The sequence below is a fragment of the Zootoca vivipara genome, chromosome 4, assembly GCF_965207765.1.
Source record: "Zootoca vivipara chromosome 4, rZooViv2.hap1.1, whole genome shotgun sequence".
Lineage (NCBI taxonomy): Eukaryota > Metazoa > Chordata > Lepidosauria > Squamata > Lacertidae > Zootoca > Zootoca vivipara.
In genome coordinates, this window is record NC_142587.1 from 96454838 (window position 1) to 96469936 (window position 15099).

The following is a 15099-nucleotide window of genomic DNA, read 5'->3' on the forward strand; positions in this document are numbered from 1 at the left end:
CTCTCTAGAGCTTCGGGTAGAGGTCATTCTAGATATTGGGGAACAAGCCTGGGGCCTTCTGAAGGTTCTGCGACTGGGCCATAGCCCTTCCCTATAATGCTCCAGGCACATTATGATATTGTGGTACAGTGGTACCTCTACTTACGAATTTAATGCGTTCCCAACGCACATTTGTAAGTCGAAAAAAATTGTAAGTCGAATCCCATAGGAATGCATTGGGAGAAAAAATTCGTAAGTAGAAGCAACCCTATCTAAAAATTCGTAAGTAGAAAAAATCCTATCTAAACTGCATCCAAGATGGCGGACAGAGCTCCATTCGTAAGTAGAAACATTCATAAGTAGAGTTATTCGTAAGTAGAGGTACCACTGTACCTTGGTTCTCAGACTTAATCTGTTACGGAAGTCCGTTCCAAAAGCAACACATTCCAAAACCAAGGAGCGCTTTCTCATAGAAAGTAATAATAATAATAATTTATTATTTATACCCCACCCATCCGGCTGGGTTTCCCCAGCCACTCTGGGCGGCTTCCAACAGAAAAATGAAATCAAATAATTGATTAAACATTAAAAGCCTCCCTAAACAGGGCTACCTTCAGATGTCTTCTAAAAATCGATGTCTTCTAAAAGTAATGCAAAATGGATTAATCCGTTCCAGACTTTTAAGAACAACCCCTAAAAAAAGAAATTTAACATGAATTTTACTATCTAACAAGACCATTAATCCATAAAATGAAAGCTTTGCAGCTTTTATCCATTTCCGCAGTCACACAATCTGTCAGTAGCTGAACTGGGTTCCACACAGCCACAAAAACAAAACAAAAAGCCACAAGAATGCAAAATAAATAGGAAAAACAGACCGACCTCAGCGTAGTACTCAAAATGGAAGTTTGGCACTCAAATCGGAAGCGCAACACTCAAAACGGAGCACGTTCGGCTTCCAAAAAAAGTTCGCAAACCAAAACACTTTGCAGCGTTTGGGTTCCAAATTGTTTGAGAACTAAGCTGCTCGAAAACCAAGGTACCACTGTATATCATTCAAACTGTGGCATCCTATTCTCCTATGCAAATTAAGAGCTTTTATAAGTCATGCAGAGGAATTGTATTCCCCCATGTTCATGCCATTGAGCATGCGCTGTAAGCTTGCCTGAGATTGTGGACTTTGGGTCAGTTTATACGTAGTGGCAAATCAACCAAGCAGCCCCCCAAACCATTGTTTGCTGTGCTTCGAACGAACACCATTGCATCCCAGCTGCCAAACTATGATTTGTGTGAATCCTGCAAAAATAGTTTGCCATTGCATCCAAACAGCATCGGGGAGATAATGGACAAGTCAGTGCAAGAGAAGAAATTTAGCATTTATTTATTTACGTATTGATGTAGCCCAAGTCATGCTTAATGACTGTTCGGCTTGCATGTTCTCCCCATCTCCTTCCCCTCCTTCTCCTCCCAAATCTGTTCTGGGGGTTCTCATACTCCTCCAGAGCAGAACTGTGGGGCACATTCAGGCGGAGGAAAGAGGGAAAACGTTTGCTGCGCCTACTAACAGCGTTGAGCGCATTGGATCCCACCCTTAGCGTTACAAATGGGGAAACTGATAAGGACTTGTGCTCAATTAGTGTCAGCCCCTTCTGTCAAGAGTTTGGGTGTAACCTTGGATCATACCTACCAAGTTCCTGCGGGAGAAATAAGGGACCGGACCAGAAGTAGCAGACCGGAAGTAGCGCTGCCGCCATTTTGGAACTGGGCGGAGCATGCTCAGAAGCGACTTTTGATGCTGCTTTGCCCAGTTCCAAAATGGCCGCTGCGCCAGAAGTCGCACTACAGCCATTTTGGAACTGGGCAGAGCAGCATCAAAAGTCGCTTCTGAGCATGCTCCGCCCAGTTCCAAAATGGCCGCCACGCCAGAATAAACCGGGGGGGGGGGACATTTTTTCAGCTGAGAAAAACGGGGGTTTCCCGGGAAATACGGGAGACTTGGCAGCTATGCCTTGGAGGCCTCCCTTTCCATGGAGGCGCAGGTTGCAACCACAGCCAAGGTGGCTTTTTCCATCTCTGCCGCATTAAGCAGTTGACCTTTCTCAACCTGATCTGGCCACAGTGATCCATGCGATGGTCACCTCTAGGCTTGATTATTTTAACTCGCTCTACGCGGGGCTGCCCTTAAAACTGACCCAGAAACTCCAGCGGGTGCAGAATGCCGCGGCGAGGCTCCTTACAGGGTCCCGGCCGCGGGATCACATTCATCCAGTGCTTTACCGGCTGCACTGGCTCCCGGTGGAGTACAGAGTCAGGTTTAAGGTGCTGGTTTTGACCTTTAAAGCCTTATGCGGCTTAGGACCCTCGTACCTACAGGACCACCTCTCCCGGTATGCCCCGCAGAGGACATTAAGGTCCACAAATAATAACATACTGGAGATCCCGAGTCACAAGGTGGTTAGACTGGCCTCGACTAGGACCAGGGCCTTCTCAGTACTACCCCCGACCTGGTGGAACGCTCTCTCTCAGGAGACTAGGGCCCAGCGGGAGTTGCCATCTTTTTGTAGGGCCTGCAAGACGGAGCTGTTCCGATTGGCCTTTGGACTGACTCAGTCTGACCCCAATGTTACCCTCCCCTAAGGCTTTGTCCTACAGATATTTAAATGCACCTGTAGATTCCTACTTTTAAAATTGAATTTTAACATTGTATTTCATTTGCATTTTAATTGAATTGTTTTTACGCTTGCTTTGATATTCTTACTGTTAGCCGCCCTGAGCCCGGTCTTGACTGGGAAGGGCGGGGTATAATAATAATAATAATAATAATAATAATAATAATAATAATAATAATTATTATTATTATTATTATTATTATTATTATATTCAGGAGACATGCAAAGGCTCTTTCTCCCCCTAGGACGGGAGAGGATCAAACAGAAATAAAGGGAGTGATACTTTGGACTAAGCCGCGAGGACTAAACCTTGGCACGCATTAAATTTTAAGCAGAGTGTCTGCGAAGCTTCGTTGCCCATTATCTAGAATGTGATGGTTGACAGTGATTTTTCCCCCTCCCTCTCTTTTAATGATGGCTTTCCCACAAACACCACCTGTGTTACAGCAAACGCCTGTCACCTGCGGCCTCCACTTCAGTCACCGAGTCCTTTTATAGTGGATGGCTAATTAAACCGAGAAAAGACGACTCTCAATCTGGCCATCTGCTTCGAGGCTCTCAGCCTGCCTTGCAGACTCCCCTGAGACCTTTGGGGACGGCCCTGATGTTTGCAGAGATTCTTGACATGGCGAGAAGCAGGGCTAAATTAGCAGTTTGAGAAACTGGGCTCCAGGATTTATTATTATTATTATTATTTTGCAAAAGAGGTCATCCATCCGTTTGTAGAAAATGGTGTTGAAACGAAGAAAAGCTCCTAAGTTTGCTTTCCTGAGGCACTGCTGCAGCAAAGCCTAGTCTCTGCATGTACGTGGTTTTTTTTTCAAAGAGATCAGATTTTGCATCACATCCTAACTCCTGCAGCCAGAATAAGTTCAGAAAGCGTGCACAAAGCAATTTATTTCATTAAAAATTATACGCCACCCATTGACAACAATTATAGAATAATGGAATTAGCCGTTAGAAACAATTTCAGACATTTGGGTCTGAAGATTGGGGAAATACTGCTTAACAGAAAGTAGAATAGCTGGATGTCATCCTAGAGGGAATGTATTGAATAATTTCTTTTATGTAACTGACAGACGGAAAAGGAAAAGCCCTTGTTTTCTCTTTCTTTCTTTCTTTCTTTCTTTCTGGGAGGGGCCACAACTTCCTGTGCGAAACAAGAGAGGATAAAAACAATGAAATCTTCAGCTTAAAACAACCCACTTACAGACAACTATCTTAAAACATTCAAAAAGTATCGAAATCTGCAATTAGCTAAAAGCCAGATTAAAAGACATGGCAGCGTACCTGAATACACTTTCCTAAATGAGAATGCTTTCAGTAGGCACCGAAAAAAGTACAATGAAGGTTCCTGCCTGACATCAATAGGCAGGGTGTTCCAAAGTGTGGCTGCTGCCACAATGAAAGATTAATTTATTTCAGATCTTGAATGGATGTTATTTGGTTCCTGCAACTGTGCCAGTACTGTCAATGGAAGTGGTCGAGTGAACAGATACGGCAAGCACACAGGTAGTTGCTTTGCTGAAGTTATTTCATCCATACGATGGTAGTTTTCAAATGCAAACATGTGGACGGGTGCCTCCCTGCTTTCATGCGTTTGCCTTGCGTGAGACCTCGGCGATATGCGATTTAACTAAAAAGGCACGAAACTGGCAAAACCAGCCCCAAACCAGTGGGGAAACTGCAAAAAATGGTGCAAAAGGAACATGTCTGGTAATCCCAGGAGCCTTTGCACCAACCTTTGAGGCCTGGGAAGAGTTGGAGTTTGAGAAAGGAAATCTGGAGGGAGCAGTTGTGGTGGTGTTTGCTGGACTTTTTGATTTGGTGGAGACTTTTCAATGGTGTCCTTAGGTTTAAAGGATGGCACTGTGGGTTAAACCACAGAGCCTAGGGCTTGCTGATCAGAAGGTTGGCGGTTCGAATCCCCACAATGGGGTGAGTTCCCGTTGCTCGGTCCTGGCTCCTGCCATCCTAGCAGTTCGAAAGCACGTCAAAGTGCAAGTAGATAAATAGGTACCACTGCAGCGGGAAGGTAAACGGTGTTTCCGTGTGCTGCTCTGGTTCGCCAGAAGCGGCTTTGTCATGCTGGCCACATGACCTGGAAGCTGTACGCCGGCTCCCTCGGCCAATAATGCGAGATGAGCGCCGCAACCCCAGAGTCGGTCACGACTGGACCTAATGGTCAGGGGTCCCTTTACTTTTACAAGCATTTTAGATGGTGTCCCTCACTATACACGATTTCCTGTTTACACGTGGAACCATAAGTGGGGAGATTCATGTAGCTGAAAATGTGCATCTTGCAGATGGAACGTATCAAACATATATTATTCTTGGTTAAATCTGCATCAACATCTTTCTTCTCTGATTGAAATCAAGGGGGTATACATGGTGAGGGTCCCAGGCAATCTCCAATTCAGGGACCAGGAAGCCCAGGCTTGCTTGCCGTAAGTCGTGCTGTCGGGTTTTTCAGTCATCCAAGCATCTTAAGACTCTGCATGTGCCAATATCCAGCTTTCTAAGTGGTCTGGAATGAGCCTAACTATTTGGGATGCATTCCTAGCCCTTCGTTTCCAGGGAGAGACTTGACAAACATACCATTGCTTCAAATTTTCATAGCAACCAGAGTTTTTTTTGGGGGGGGGGACAGCAGCCTTTTTTTTTTTTTACCTCTCCCGGGGTTCAGGGGGCGAACACTGGCTTTCACTCAACCCAGCTGTTTCGGACAACAATTCCCATCAGCCACAGCCGGGGAAGGCACGAGGTTGGGGGAAGAAATAAAGGGGACATGAGAGAAGTTTGTAAATGTATGCATGGAATGGAGGAAGCAGACCTCTTTCAAACCACCAGAACTTGTGGACATCCAAAGAAACGGAATGTTGGAAGGTTCAGCATGTAGTTAAACTATGGAACTCCCTGCCACAGGAGGCAGGGATGGCTACCAATGTAGATGGTTTTATTTTTATTTTAAATAATTTTTATTAAATGTTCCAAATAAACAAAACAAATTAAATTTCATCCTATATTCACCCTTCTCAATCCTTTCGCTCTGCCGAGCTTATTACTTCCCGCGCGCCATCCGGCTTTGTTTCTCACTCTCAATCTCGCAGTTCCTTTTTAAGGGTCAAGTTCACATCGTAGGATTTATTTCAATCCTGCAAGTGTCTTCAAACCTCTACAGTTCTTCTCAATATAGTCAATAAATTTACTCCATTCCCTCTGGAACTTTGTCTCACCCTGGTTTCGGATCCCTCAGGTCAGCTTTGCATATTCAGCATAGTCCATCATCTTCGTTTGCCACTCCTCAATCATTAATTTCCACTGTAATTTCCACTTTGGGGCTAGTAATGTCCTCGCCACGGTTGTTGCATACATAAATAGTCTCTGATCTCCTTTTGCAATTTCCTGCCCCATCAAACCTAATAAAAATGCTTCAGGTTTTTTGGGAAAGGTATACTTAAACATCTTTTTCAGTTCATTATAGATCATTTCCCAAAATCCTTTTGCTTTCTCGCATGTCCACCCCATATGAAAAAATCCACCATCTTTATCTTTACATTTCCAACATGCTCTATTACTCATCCTGTTGTTGTTTAGTCGTTTAGTCATGTCCGACTCTTCGTGACCCCATGGACCATAGCACGCCAGGCACTCCTGTCTTCCACTGCCTCCCGCAGTTTGGTCAAACTCATGTTTGTAGCTTCGAGAACACTGTCCAACCATCTCATTAATTTCCACTGTAATTTCCACTTTGGGGCTAGTAATGTCCTCGCCGCGGTTGTTGCATACATAAATAGTCTCTGATCTCCTTTTGCAATTTCCTGCCCCATCAAACCTAATAAAAATGCTTCAGGCTTTTTGGGAAAGGTATAGTTAAACATCTTTTTCAGTTCATTATAGATCATTTCCCAAAATCCTTTTGCTTTCTCGCATGTCCACCCCATATGAAAAAATCCACCATCTTTATCTTTACATTTCCAACATGCTCTATTACTCATCCTGTACATTTTAGCTAATTTCACCAGTGTTAAGTACCATCTATACATCGTTTTCATTACATTTTCTTTCAAGGCGTATATATGTAGATGATCTAGGAGTCAGCAGTGTGATGCAGCAGCTAAAAAAGCCAATGCAATTCTGGGCTGCATCAATAGGAGTATAGCATCTAGATCTAGGGAAGTAATAGTACCACTGTATTCTGCTCTGGTCAGACCTCACCTGGAGTACTGTGTCCAGTTCTGGGCACCACAGTTCAAGAAGGATACTGACAAACTGGAACATGTCCAGAGGAGGGCAACCAAAATGGTCAAAGGCCTGGAAATGATGCCTTATGAGGAACGGCTTAGGGAGCTGGGTATGTTTAGCCTGGAGAAGAGAAGGTTAAGGGGTGATATGATAGCCATGTTCAAATATATAAAAGGATGTCATATAGAGGAGGGAGAAAGGTTGTTTTCTGCTGCTCCAGAGAAGCGGACACGGAGCAATGGATTCAAACTACAAGAAAGAAGATTCCACCTAAACATTAGGAAGAACTTCCTGACAGTAAGAGCTGTTCGGCAGTGGAATTTGCTACCAAGGAGTGTGGTGGAGTCTCCTTCTTTGGAGGTGTTTAAGCAGAGGCTTGACAGGCATATGTCAGGAATGCTTTGATGGTGTTTCCTGCTTGGCAGGAGGTTGGACTGGATGGCCCTTGTGGTCTCTTCCAACTCTATGATTCTATGAAAAGAGGGTTGGACAAATTCACGGTGGAGGAGAGGGCTATCAAGGGCTGCTAGCCAGGATGGCTGTGCTCATTCTGCTTCCACCTTCGGAGGCAGCAATGTTTCTGAATACCAGTTTCTGGAAATCTAGGAGGAGAGAGGGCTCTTGTGGCCAGATCCTGCTTGTGGGTTTCCCACAGGCATCTGTTCAGCCACTACAAGAACAGGGTGGTGACCTAGACGGGCCACTGGCCTGATCCAGCAGGTTTAGAATCATAGCATCATATGCGACCACGGCAGCTGCGCGGGTGTTACTGGCCCAGAGATGGAATGAAGATAAAGTCCCTACCCAGAGAAGAAGGGTGGATTATGCCGAAATGGCAAAAATGACTGGAAGGATCAGAAATCAGGAAGACCAAAATGTTAATAAGAAATGGGGGGGAATTATAATTCATCTTAAAAACCATTGTACACAGTTGAAATCGTTAGTAGGATTGGAATATCACTTACAGTTTAGGGTTGAATTCTGGACACAGGGGCGTAGGAAGATAGGGGCGGTGGGGGCGGGCCGCCCCGAGCGGCAGGCTCCAAGGGGCACCATCGCGGGCGCCCGCCCCCAAAATGCAAACTCCGCCCCCCGGAACGTGTGCCACGCCCCTCTTAGTTCAGCATCTTCTTTTCATATAACACAGACTTGTTACTCCAGCTCCTGCATCCCTCTCCAACACTCTACTCCCCCCCCCAACTGCCAACTCCCAACTGCCATTTGGAATGCCCTCTAGCTCCGCCTCCCAGGGAACACCTGCCTATAATGGGAGTGATAGATTAACCCACGATGAACCAGAATCATCATCGGGCGCCATTCCGCCCCACGCCCCACCCCCAGAACAGGCGCCAGCCCCGCCCCCCGGAGCCGGTGCCGGAGCATGAAGCTCTGCCACTGTCTGGACACTATGGAGATGTAAAGGATGATCATAAAAGATGCAGGAGGAAATGATTAACAATAGGACCCACAAAGGGGAGGAGGGAAGCTTTGGAATCTTGTTTCTATGTTGCATGTTGGATATGTGACTGTAAATTCTTAATCTGGAGAAAAGCAAATAAATAAATAAATTTATATAACAGATTCATAGATCCATCGAATTGCAGAGCTGGGAGGCACCCCGAGGGTCATCTAGTCCAACCCCCCTTGTCCACAACTGTCCCTGGGTGGGCCTGAACCACCAGTCTTCTGGTTACCACTGACCCATTTCTCTTAAAGGTTTGAGTCTGCCCAAGACCCAAGGCATCCTGGGTTCTTCAGGTGTTGCTGAACTACACCTGTTCAAGTTTGGGGATGACACCAAATTGGGAGGGGTGGCTAATACCCCAGAGGACAGGATCACACTTCAAAATGACGGATTAGACAACTGGGCCAAAGCAAACAAGATGAATTTTAACAAGGAGAAATGTAAAGTACTACACTTGGGCAAAAAAAATGAAAGGCACAAATACAGGATGGGTGACACCTGGCTTGAGAGCAATACATGTGAAAAGGACCTAGGAGTCTTGGTAGACCACAGACTTGACATGAGTCAGCAGTGTGATGCAGCAGCTAAAAAAGCCAATGCAATTCTGGGCTGCATCAATAGGAGTATAGCATCTAGATCAGGCATCCCCAAACTGCGGCCCTCCAGATGTTTTGGCCTACAACTCCCATGATCCCTAGCTAGCAGGACCAGTGGTCAGGGATGATGGGAATTGTAGTCCAAAACATCTGGAGGGCCGAAGTTTGGGGATGCCTGATCTAGATCAAGGGAAGTAATAGTACCACTGTATTCTGCTCTGGTCAGACCTCACCTGGAGTACTGTGTCCAGTTCTGGGCACCACAGTTCAAGAAGGATACTGACAAGCTGAAACGTGTCCAGAGGAGGGCAACCAAAATGGTCAAAGGCCTGCAAACGATGCCTTATGAGGAACGGCTTAGGGAGCTGGGTATGTTTAGCCTGGAGAAGAGAAGGTTAAGGGGTGATATGATAGCCATGTTCAAATATATAAAAGTATGTCATATAGAAGAGGGTGAAAGGTTGTTTTCTGCTGCTCCAGAGAAGTGGACACGGGGCAATGGATTCAAACTACAAGAAAGAAGATACCACCGAAACATTAGGAAGAACTTCCTGACAGTAAGAGCTGTTCAACAGTGGGACTTGCTGCCAAGGAGTGTGGTAGAGTCTCCTTCTTTGGAGGTCTTTAAGCAGAGGCTTGACAGCCATCTGTCAGGAATGCTTTGATGGTGTTTCCTGCTTGGCAGGGGGTTGGAATGGATGGCCCTTGTGGTCTCTTCCAACTCTATGATTCTATGATTCTACAACTCCCACCAGCCCCAGCAAGCATGGCCAATGGGCAAGGGTGATGGGAGGTTTGGCTCAGCCACATCTGGAGGGCCAAAGGTTCCCCACACCTGGCCCACAGGATCCAAACCCAGCAAGCAGGCACAGGTGGGGGGACGGTCACTGCATGCAATGCTGGCCTCTCTGCCTGCAGCAAACATGCTTGCTTTGGGTATATCAGGGTTCTGCTACTGTGGGCGAGGCTGCCTTTGGTGATGCTGTCAATCTCCCTTAATTTCACTACAGCAAAACGAGACTCGCGTGCCGGTCCCCACACCCAGTTGTAGAGCTCCGTACGGCTTGCGCTTATTCTTAGCTCCTGCCGCCTGCACATTACATTCTTCATGTGCCTTTTGTCTCGGGGATGCGCACGAGGCAGAGCATTTTAATGAAGGCGCACTCGGCGGCACGTCTCTTTCCATGCCTGCCTGGAAGCCCCCCTCCTCATCTTTGCATTAGGGCCAGGAAAGTAGGGAAAGTGGGCTACTGGACTCCTGGGGGAGGGGGGCATTTCAAGGAAGAACCCGTTCAGAATTGCCTTCGACTCTCAGACTAAAAGGCCCAGGGTTCTGCTGCCAAGAGAACATCAATCTCATCGATGCCTCTGGCTTCCTGCAAGACGGTGAAATGAGCCCGCTGGATCAGGCCAATGGCCCATCTTGTCCGGCATCCCGAATGCATGTAGTCCAGAATGTTGGAAGATTCAGGACAGTGGAAAAAGCAGCACATAGTTGAACTACGGAACTCCCTGCCACAGGAGGCAAGGATGACCGCCAACCTACGTGGATTTGAAAGAGGATTAGACAAATCCATGGGTGAGGTGTGGGCTATCAGTGGCTGTGGTTGGAGACTGCAATGTTTGGATGAACTGGATAGCTCAGTCCATCCAGCACAAGACTCATAATCTCAGGGTTGTGGGTTCGAGCCTCACATTGGGCAAAAGTTTCCTGCACTGCAGGGGGTTGGACCAGATGATCGTGGTGCTCCCTTCCAACGATTCTGAACACCAGTTGCTGGAAACCGCTGGAGGGGAGAGTTGCTCCTGGTTCTGCTTTTGGGCTTCCTCACAGGCAACCAGTTGGCCACCGTGAGAACTTCTGATGTTCTTAGGAGTGAGAGCTAGAGGGTTTCAGTCCCAAAAGGCAAGCGGTCAACTAGATGGCCATGGGAAATCTGCAAGCAAGATTCAACCCCATGAGCCCTCTGCCCTCTGGCTGTTTCCAGCAACTGATGTTCAGAAGCATTTCTGCCTCCCACTGTGGCTACTGAGCATAGCCATCATTTCTAGTAGCCAGTCCCGGATTTACGTGTAAGATAAACAAGCTATAGCTTAGGGCCCCACTCTCTTGGGGCCCCCCCCCCCCCAAAAAAAAATTAAAGGAAAAAAGAACTGGGTGTACATTTCCAAAATATAAGATAAAAAAACAAATAAAATAAAACCTACATACAGCAACAGTATTTTGTGTTGTGCGGGCTCCCCGCCTGCTCGCCTGCTCCCTAAAATATCACTGGTTTGCTCCTTTCTATATATAGGGTGCCTACATTCTGCATGGACTGGTTGCATGGCAACATGTGCAAATGGCTTGAGATACCCATTAGGTCCATAAATTATCATATAACATATAAAAAAAATTCCTTCAGTAGCACCTTAAAGACCAACTAAGTTTTTATTTTGGTATGAGCTTTCGTGTGCATGCACACTTCTTCAGATACCTGAAGAATCTGAAGAAGTGTGCATGCACACGAAAGCTCATACCAAAATAAAAACTTAGTTGGTCTTTAAGGTGCTACTGAAGGAATTTTTTTTATTTTACTTCGATCCAGACCAACACGGCTACCTACCTGTAACCACATATAACATATATTCAGCAGAAAAAACAGTGACAATTTGTTGTTGACAAAGGACAGCTGGGCATATAAAGGGCCCCATTACCTTCAGTAGCTTAGGGCCTCATCAAATCAAAATCTAGCCCTGCTGGTAGCCATCAATAGCCATAATAATAATAATAATAATAATAATAATAATAATAATAATAATAATATAGTGGTACCTCAGTTCTTGAATGTAATCCATTCCAAAAGACCATTTGAGTTCTGAAATGTTCGAAAACTGAGGCGCAAAAGGGCTGTCTGCAAATTCAAGTGAGAAAATAGAAAAACACGTTCGACTTCCAAGGCCTGTTGAAAAATGGAAGCATTTACTTCTGGGTTTTCAGCATTTGGGTTCTGAAACATTCATCAGTGGAGACATTTGAGAACTGAGGAACCACTGTAGTAGTACAGTAACAACAACAACAACAACAACAACAACAACAACAACAACAACAATAATAATAATAACTGGGTTGCCCCAGCCACTCTGGGCGGCTCCCAACGAAAAATAGTAAAAGCACAATACAACAGCACACACTAAAAACTTCCCTGGTGTCTTTTAAGAATCATATAGCTGTATATCTGTTTGACGTCCGATGGGAGGGCATTCCACAGACTGGGTGCCACTGCCAAGAAGGCCCTGTGCCTGGTTCCTTGTAACCTCACTTCTCGCAGGGAGGGAACTGCCAGAAGGCCCTCGGAGCTAGATCTCAGCGCCTGCACTGAACAACAGGGGTGGAGATGCTCATTCGGGTATATAGGGCCGTTTAGGGCTTTAAACTTTGCGTTGTGCTCAGAACGGTGAATTTGTCCTGATTACAACCCTCATCGGTCCCAGCCAGCAAAGCCATCTGGAGTCACCAAGTTGAGGAAGGCTGGTCTGGACCAAAGTTCCTTGTTAGAAACGACCTGTTGTGCATGCAGATCTCAATCCAGCGAGTGGAGCCCTGATCTACATGCAAATCTCCCTTCTGGGATGCCTGTCTGTTTTATTAATGCAAGGGGAGAAATCATATGCATGCAGACACACATTTGCTGCTTGTGGTGTTTGCGGTGTGGTCTTCGGCGATTCGCAAGCGGTTTGTCGCTAGTCTGGAGTGTGTGCTGAATATTAACGACCGGCTAGGTTTTAATTAATGGGTGTGTTTCTGCCCTGGAGGAAGGACGCAGCATCAGGGGCCGCTGTCGCTCAAATGGATCACAAAGTGGATTGATCATCCTGAAAAGGGAAAAGGGGGGAGGGGAATAAGGCATCCCTTACTGGACAGTCCACCATCAACTCTCATTGGCTATTTTCCACTGAGGATGGTGGAAGCTCAAAGATGCTTGACAGTAACACACACTACCCCTCATTTTTATACCAAAATAAAAACTTAGTTAGTCTTTAAGGTGCTACTGAAGGATTTTTTTTTTATTTTGCTTCGACTCAGACCAACACGGCTACCTACCTGTAACTACCCCTCATTTATTTTTGAAACAAAATAAAAAAATTCCTTCCAGTAGCACCTTAGAGTGACTAAGTTTGTCAATGGTATGAGCTTTCGTGTGCATGCACACTTCTTCAGATACAAATTTCGTATGCATGCACATGAAAGCTCATACCAATGACAAACTTAGTTGGTCTCTAAGGTGCTACTGGAAGGGGAAAAAATTATTTTGTTTCGACTACGGCAGACCAACATGGCTACCTACCTGTAACTCTTATTTTCGAACAGAGGTTCCCAACCTTATTTGGCCTACTGCCCTCCTTTTCGGGGGAGGGGGGAATTTACTCAGCAAAAAACAAAGATGCAGAGATGAATTTGCATTCTTTTGCACCACGACGCAGGTCAAGGGGGAGGCGTTTTGGGGTGCCCCGACTACTTTGCTGGCATAAGAACAGACGTATCCCATTGCCGGATTCTGATTCTGAATGAGAGGTCATATTTTAAGCTGTCTCTGCACTGTAAATACCTTGCACAATAAAAGTCTATAAAAACAAACTGGACTCAAGCGGAGTTACTCTAGAGTATCCACGACGACCCTCTGACACCACCCATCCAAGATGGTGCATTTGCAACCAAATACCTTTGCCACCTGATCTAAGGTTAAACACTCACATGTTAGCTAGCAGACAACAGTAGTTAATTATCAACTCATCAAGGAGTTCACATCTAGGCATTCCCCCTTTCGGTGTCAATTAAACAACTGACACTGATCAGCATAACGGTGTGTACAAACAGAAAGCTACTTAAGCCATTCTATTTCTTAGCCGTTCTGGCCAGCCTTCTGATTCCCTGCTTCTCACTCAAGCTCTCCCCCTTCCCCTCAGAAATGAATTCCAACCCTGGACAGACGTCAAGCCGGCGAAGGCCATCAAAGTCAAGCCCCAGTACAAATTTCCGGAGGGGAAGATGAACCACAAAACGAGCTACAGCACCCAGTTCACTGTCGAAGGGGCAAAGCCCGGCCCTTCGGATAACAAATTCCTCGAGCATCGGAGGATACGGAGCCTGTACAGCGAGCCCTACAAGGAAATGACAAAGGTAAGGGAGATGGGCAGCAAGGCTCCTCTGTGGGATACTTCCCCGCCGAAACAAAACACTTATTTATTTCATACTTTTGTATGTTGCTTCCTCATGCATGCTCGCTGGGGCTGATGGGAGTCCAACATCATCTGGAGGGGCGGACGTTCTCCCTCCCTGCTCTGTGGCAAATTTGGGGAGGGGGGAGTCTCTGCGCGGCAAGCAGGATCCAACCCCCCCCACGCATCCCACCAACATCATGTCCAGTTGGTTGGCTAGTTCAGAAGTTATCACCTCCTTGGACTGCTCTGTGATTAATAATAATAATAATAATAATATATTATTTATACCCCGCCCATCTTTCTGGGCTTCCCCAGCCACTCTGGGTGGCTTCCAACAGATTAAAATACAATAATCTATTAAACATTAAAAGCTTCCCTAAACAGGGCTGCCTACAGATGTCTTCTAAAAGTCTGGTAGTTGTTATTCTCTTTGACATCTGGTGGGAGGGCGTTCCACAGGGCGGGAGCCACTACCGAGAAGGCCCTCTGCCTGGTTCCCTGTAGCTTTGCTTCTCGCAGTGAGGGAACCGCCAGAAGGCCCTCGACGCTGGGCCTCAGTGTCCAGGCAGAACGATGGGGGGTGGAGACACTCCTTCAGTTTCATTTTGTTCCACAAACCAGATTCGACAGAGACTAGGAGCCATCAAATCAGGCTCCCCCTGTTGCAGAAGCTGCAGGGCTTGGGTTTTTGTTTTGTTTCCAGGGCCTATAACAGTGATGGGCAACCTTTTGAGCTTGGTGTGTCAAAATTCGCCTAAAAACCAAGCATAACTTGAGTGGTGTGTCACTTAAAGAGAAAAAAACATAATTTTGCAATATTTATAGTTTAAATAACAAAAATGTATAATTTTAATATATACAGTAACTGTATTTAATAAACCAAAACCTAATTATTTAACCAAACCAAACCAAAAACCCCTTATTTATCAGAAAGTGCCCAGAG

At 45.9% G+C, this 15099-nt stretch overlaps 1 protein-coding gene across 1 annotated transcript in view; it reads left to right on the forward strand.

Annotated features, from left to right (window-relative positions):
* Positions 1 to 15099, forward strand: part of MAP6 (microtubule associated protein 6) — a 57401-nt gene that overhangs the window by 21395 nt on the left and 20907 nt on the right. Inside the window, exon 2 of the mRNA XM_060273929.2 lies at positions 13902 to 14115. Coding sequence (XP_060129912.1) covers positions 13902 to 14115 — 214 coding nt within the window. The remainder of the gene's footprint in view (positions 1 to 13901; positions 14116 to 15099) is intronic.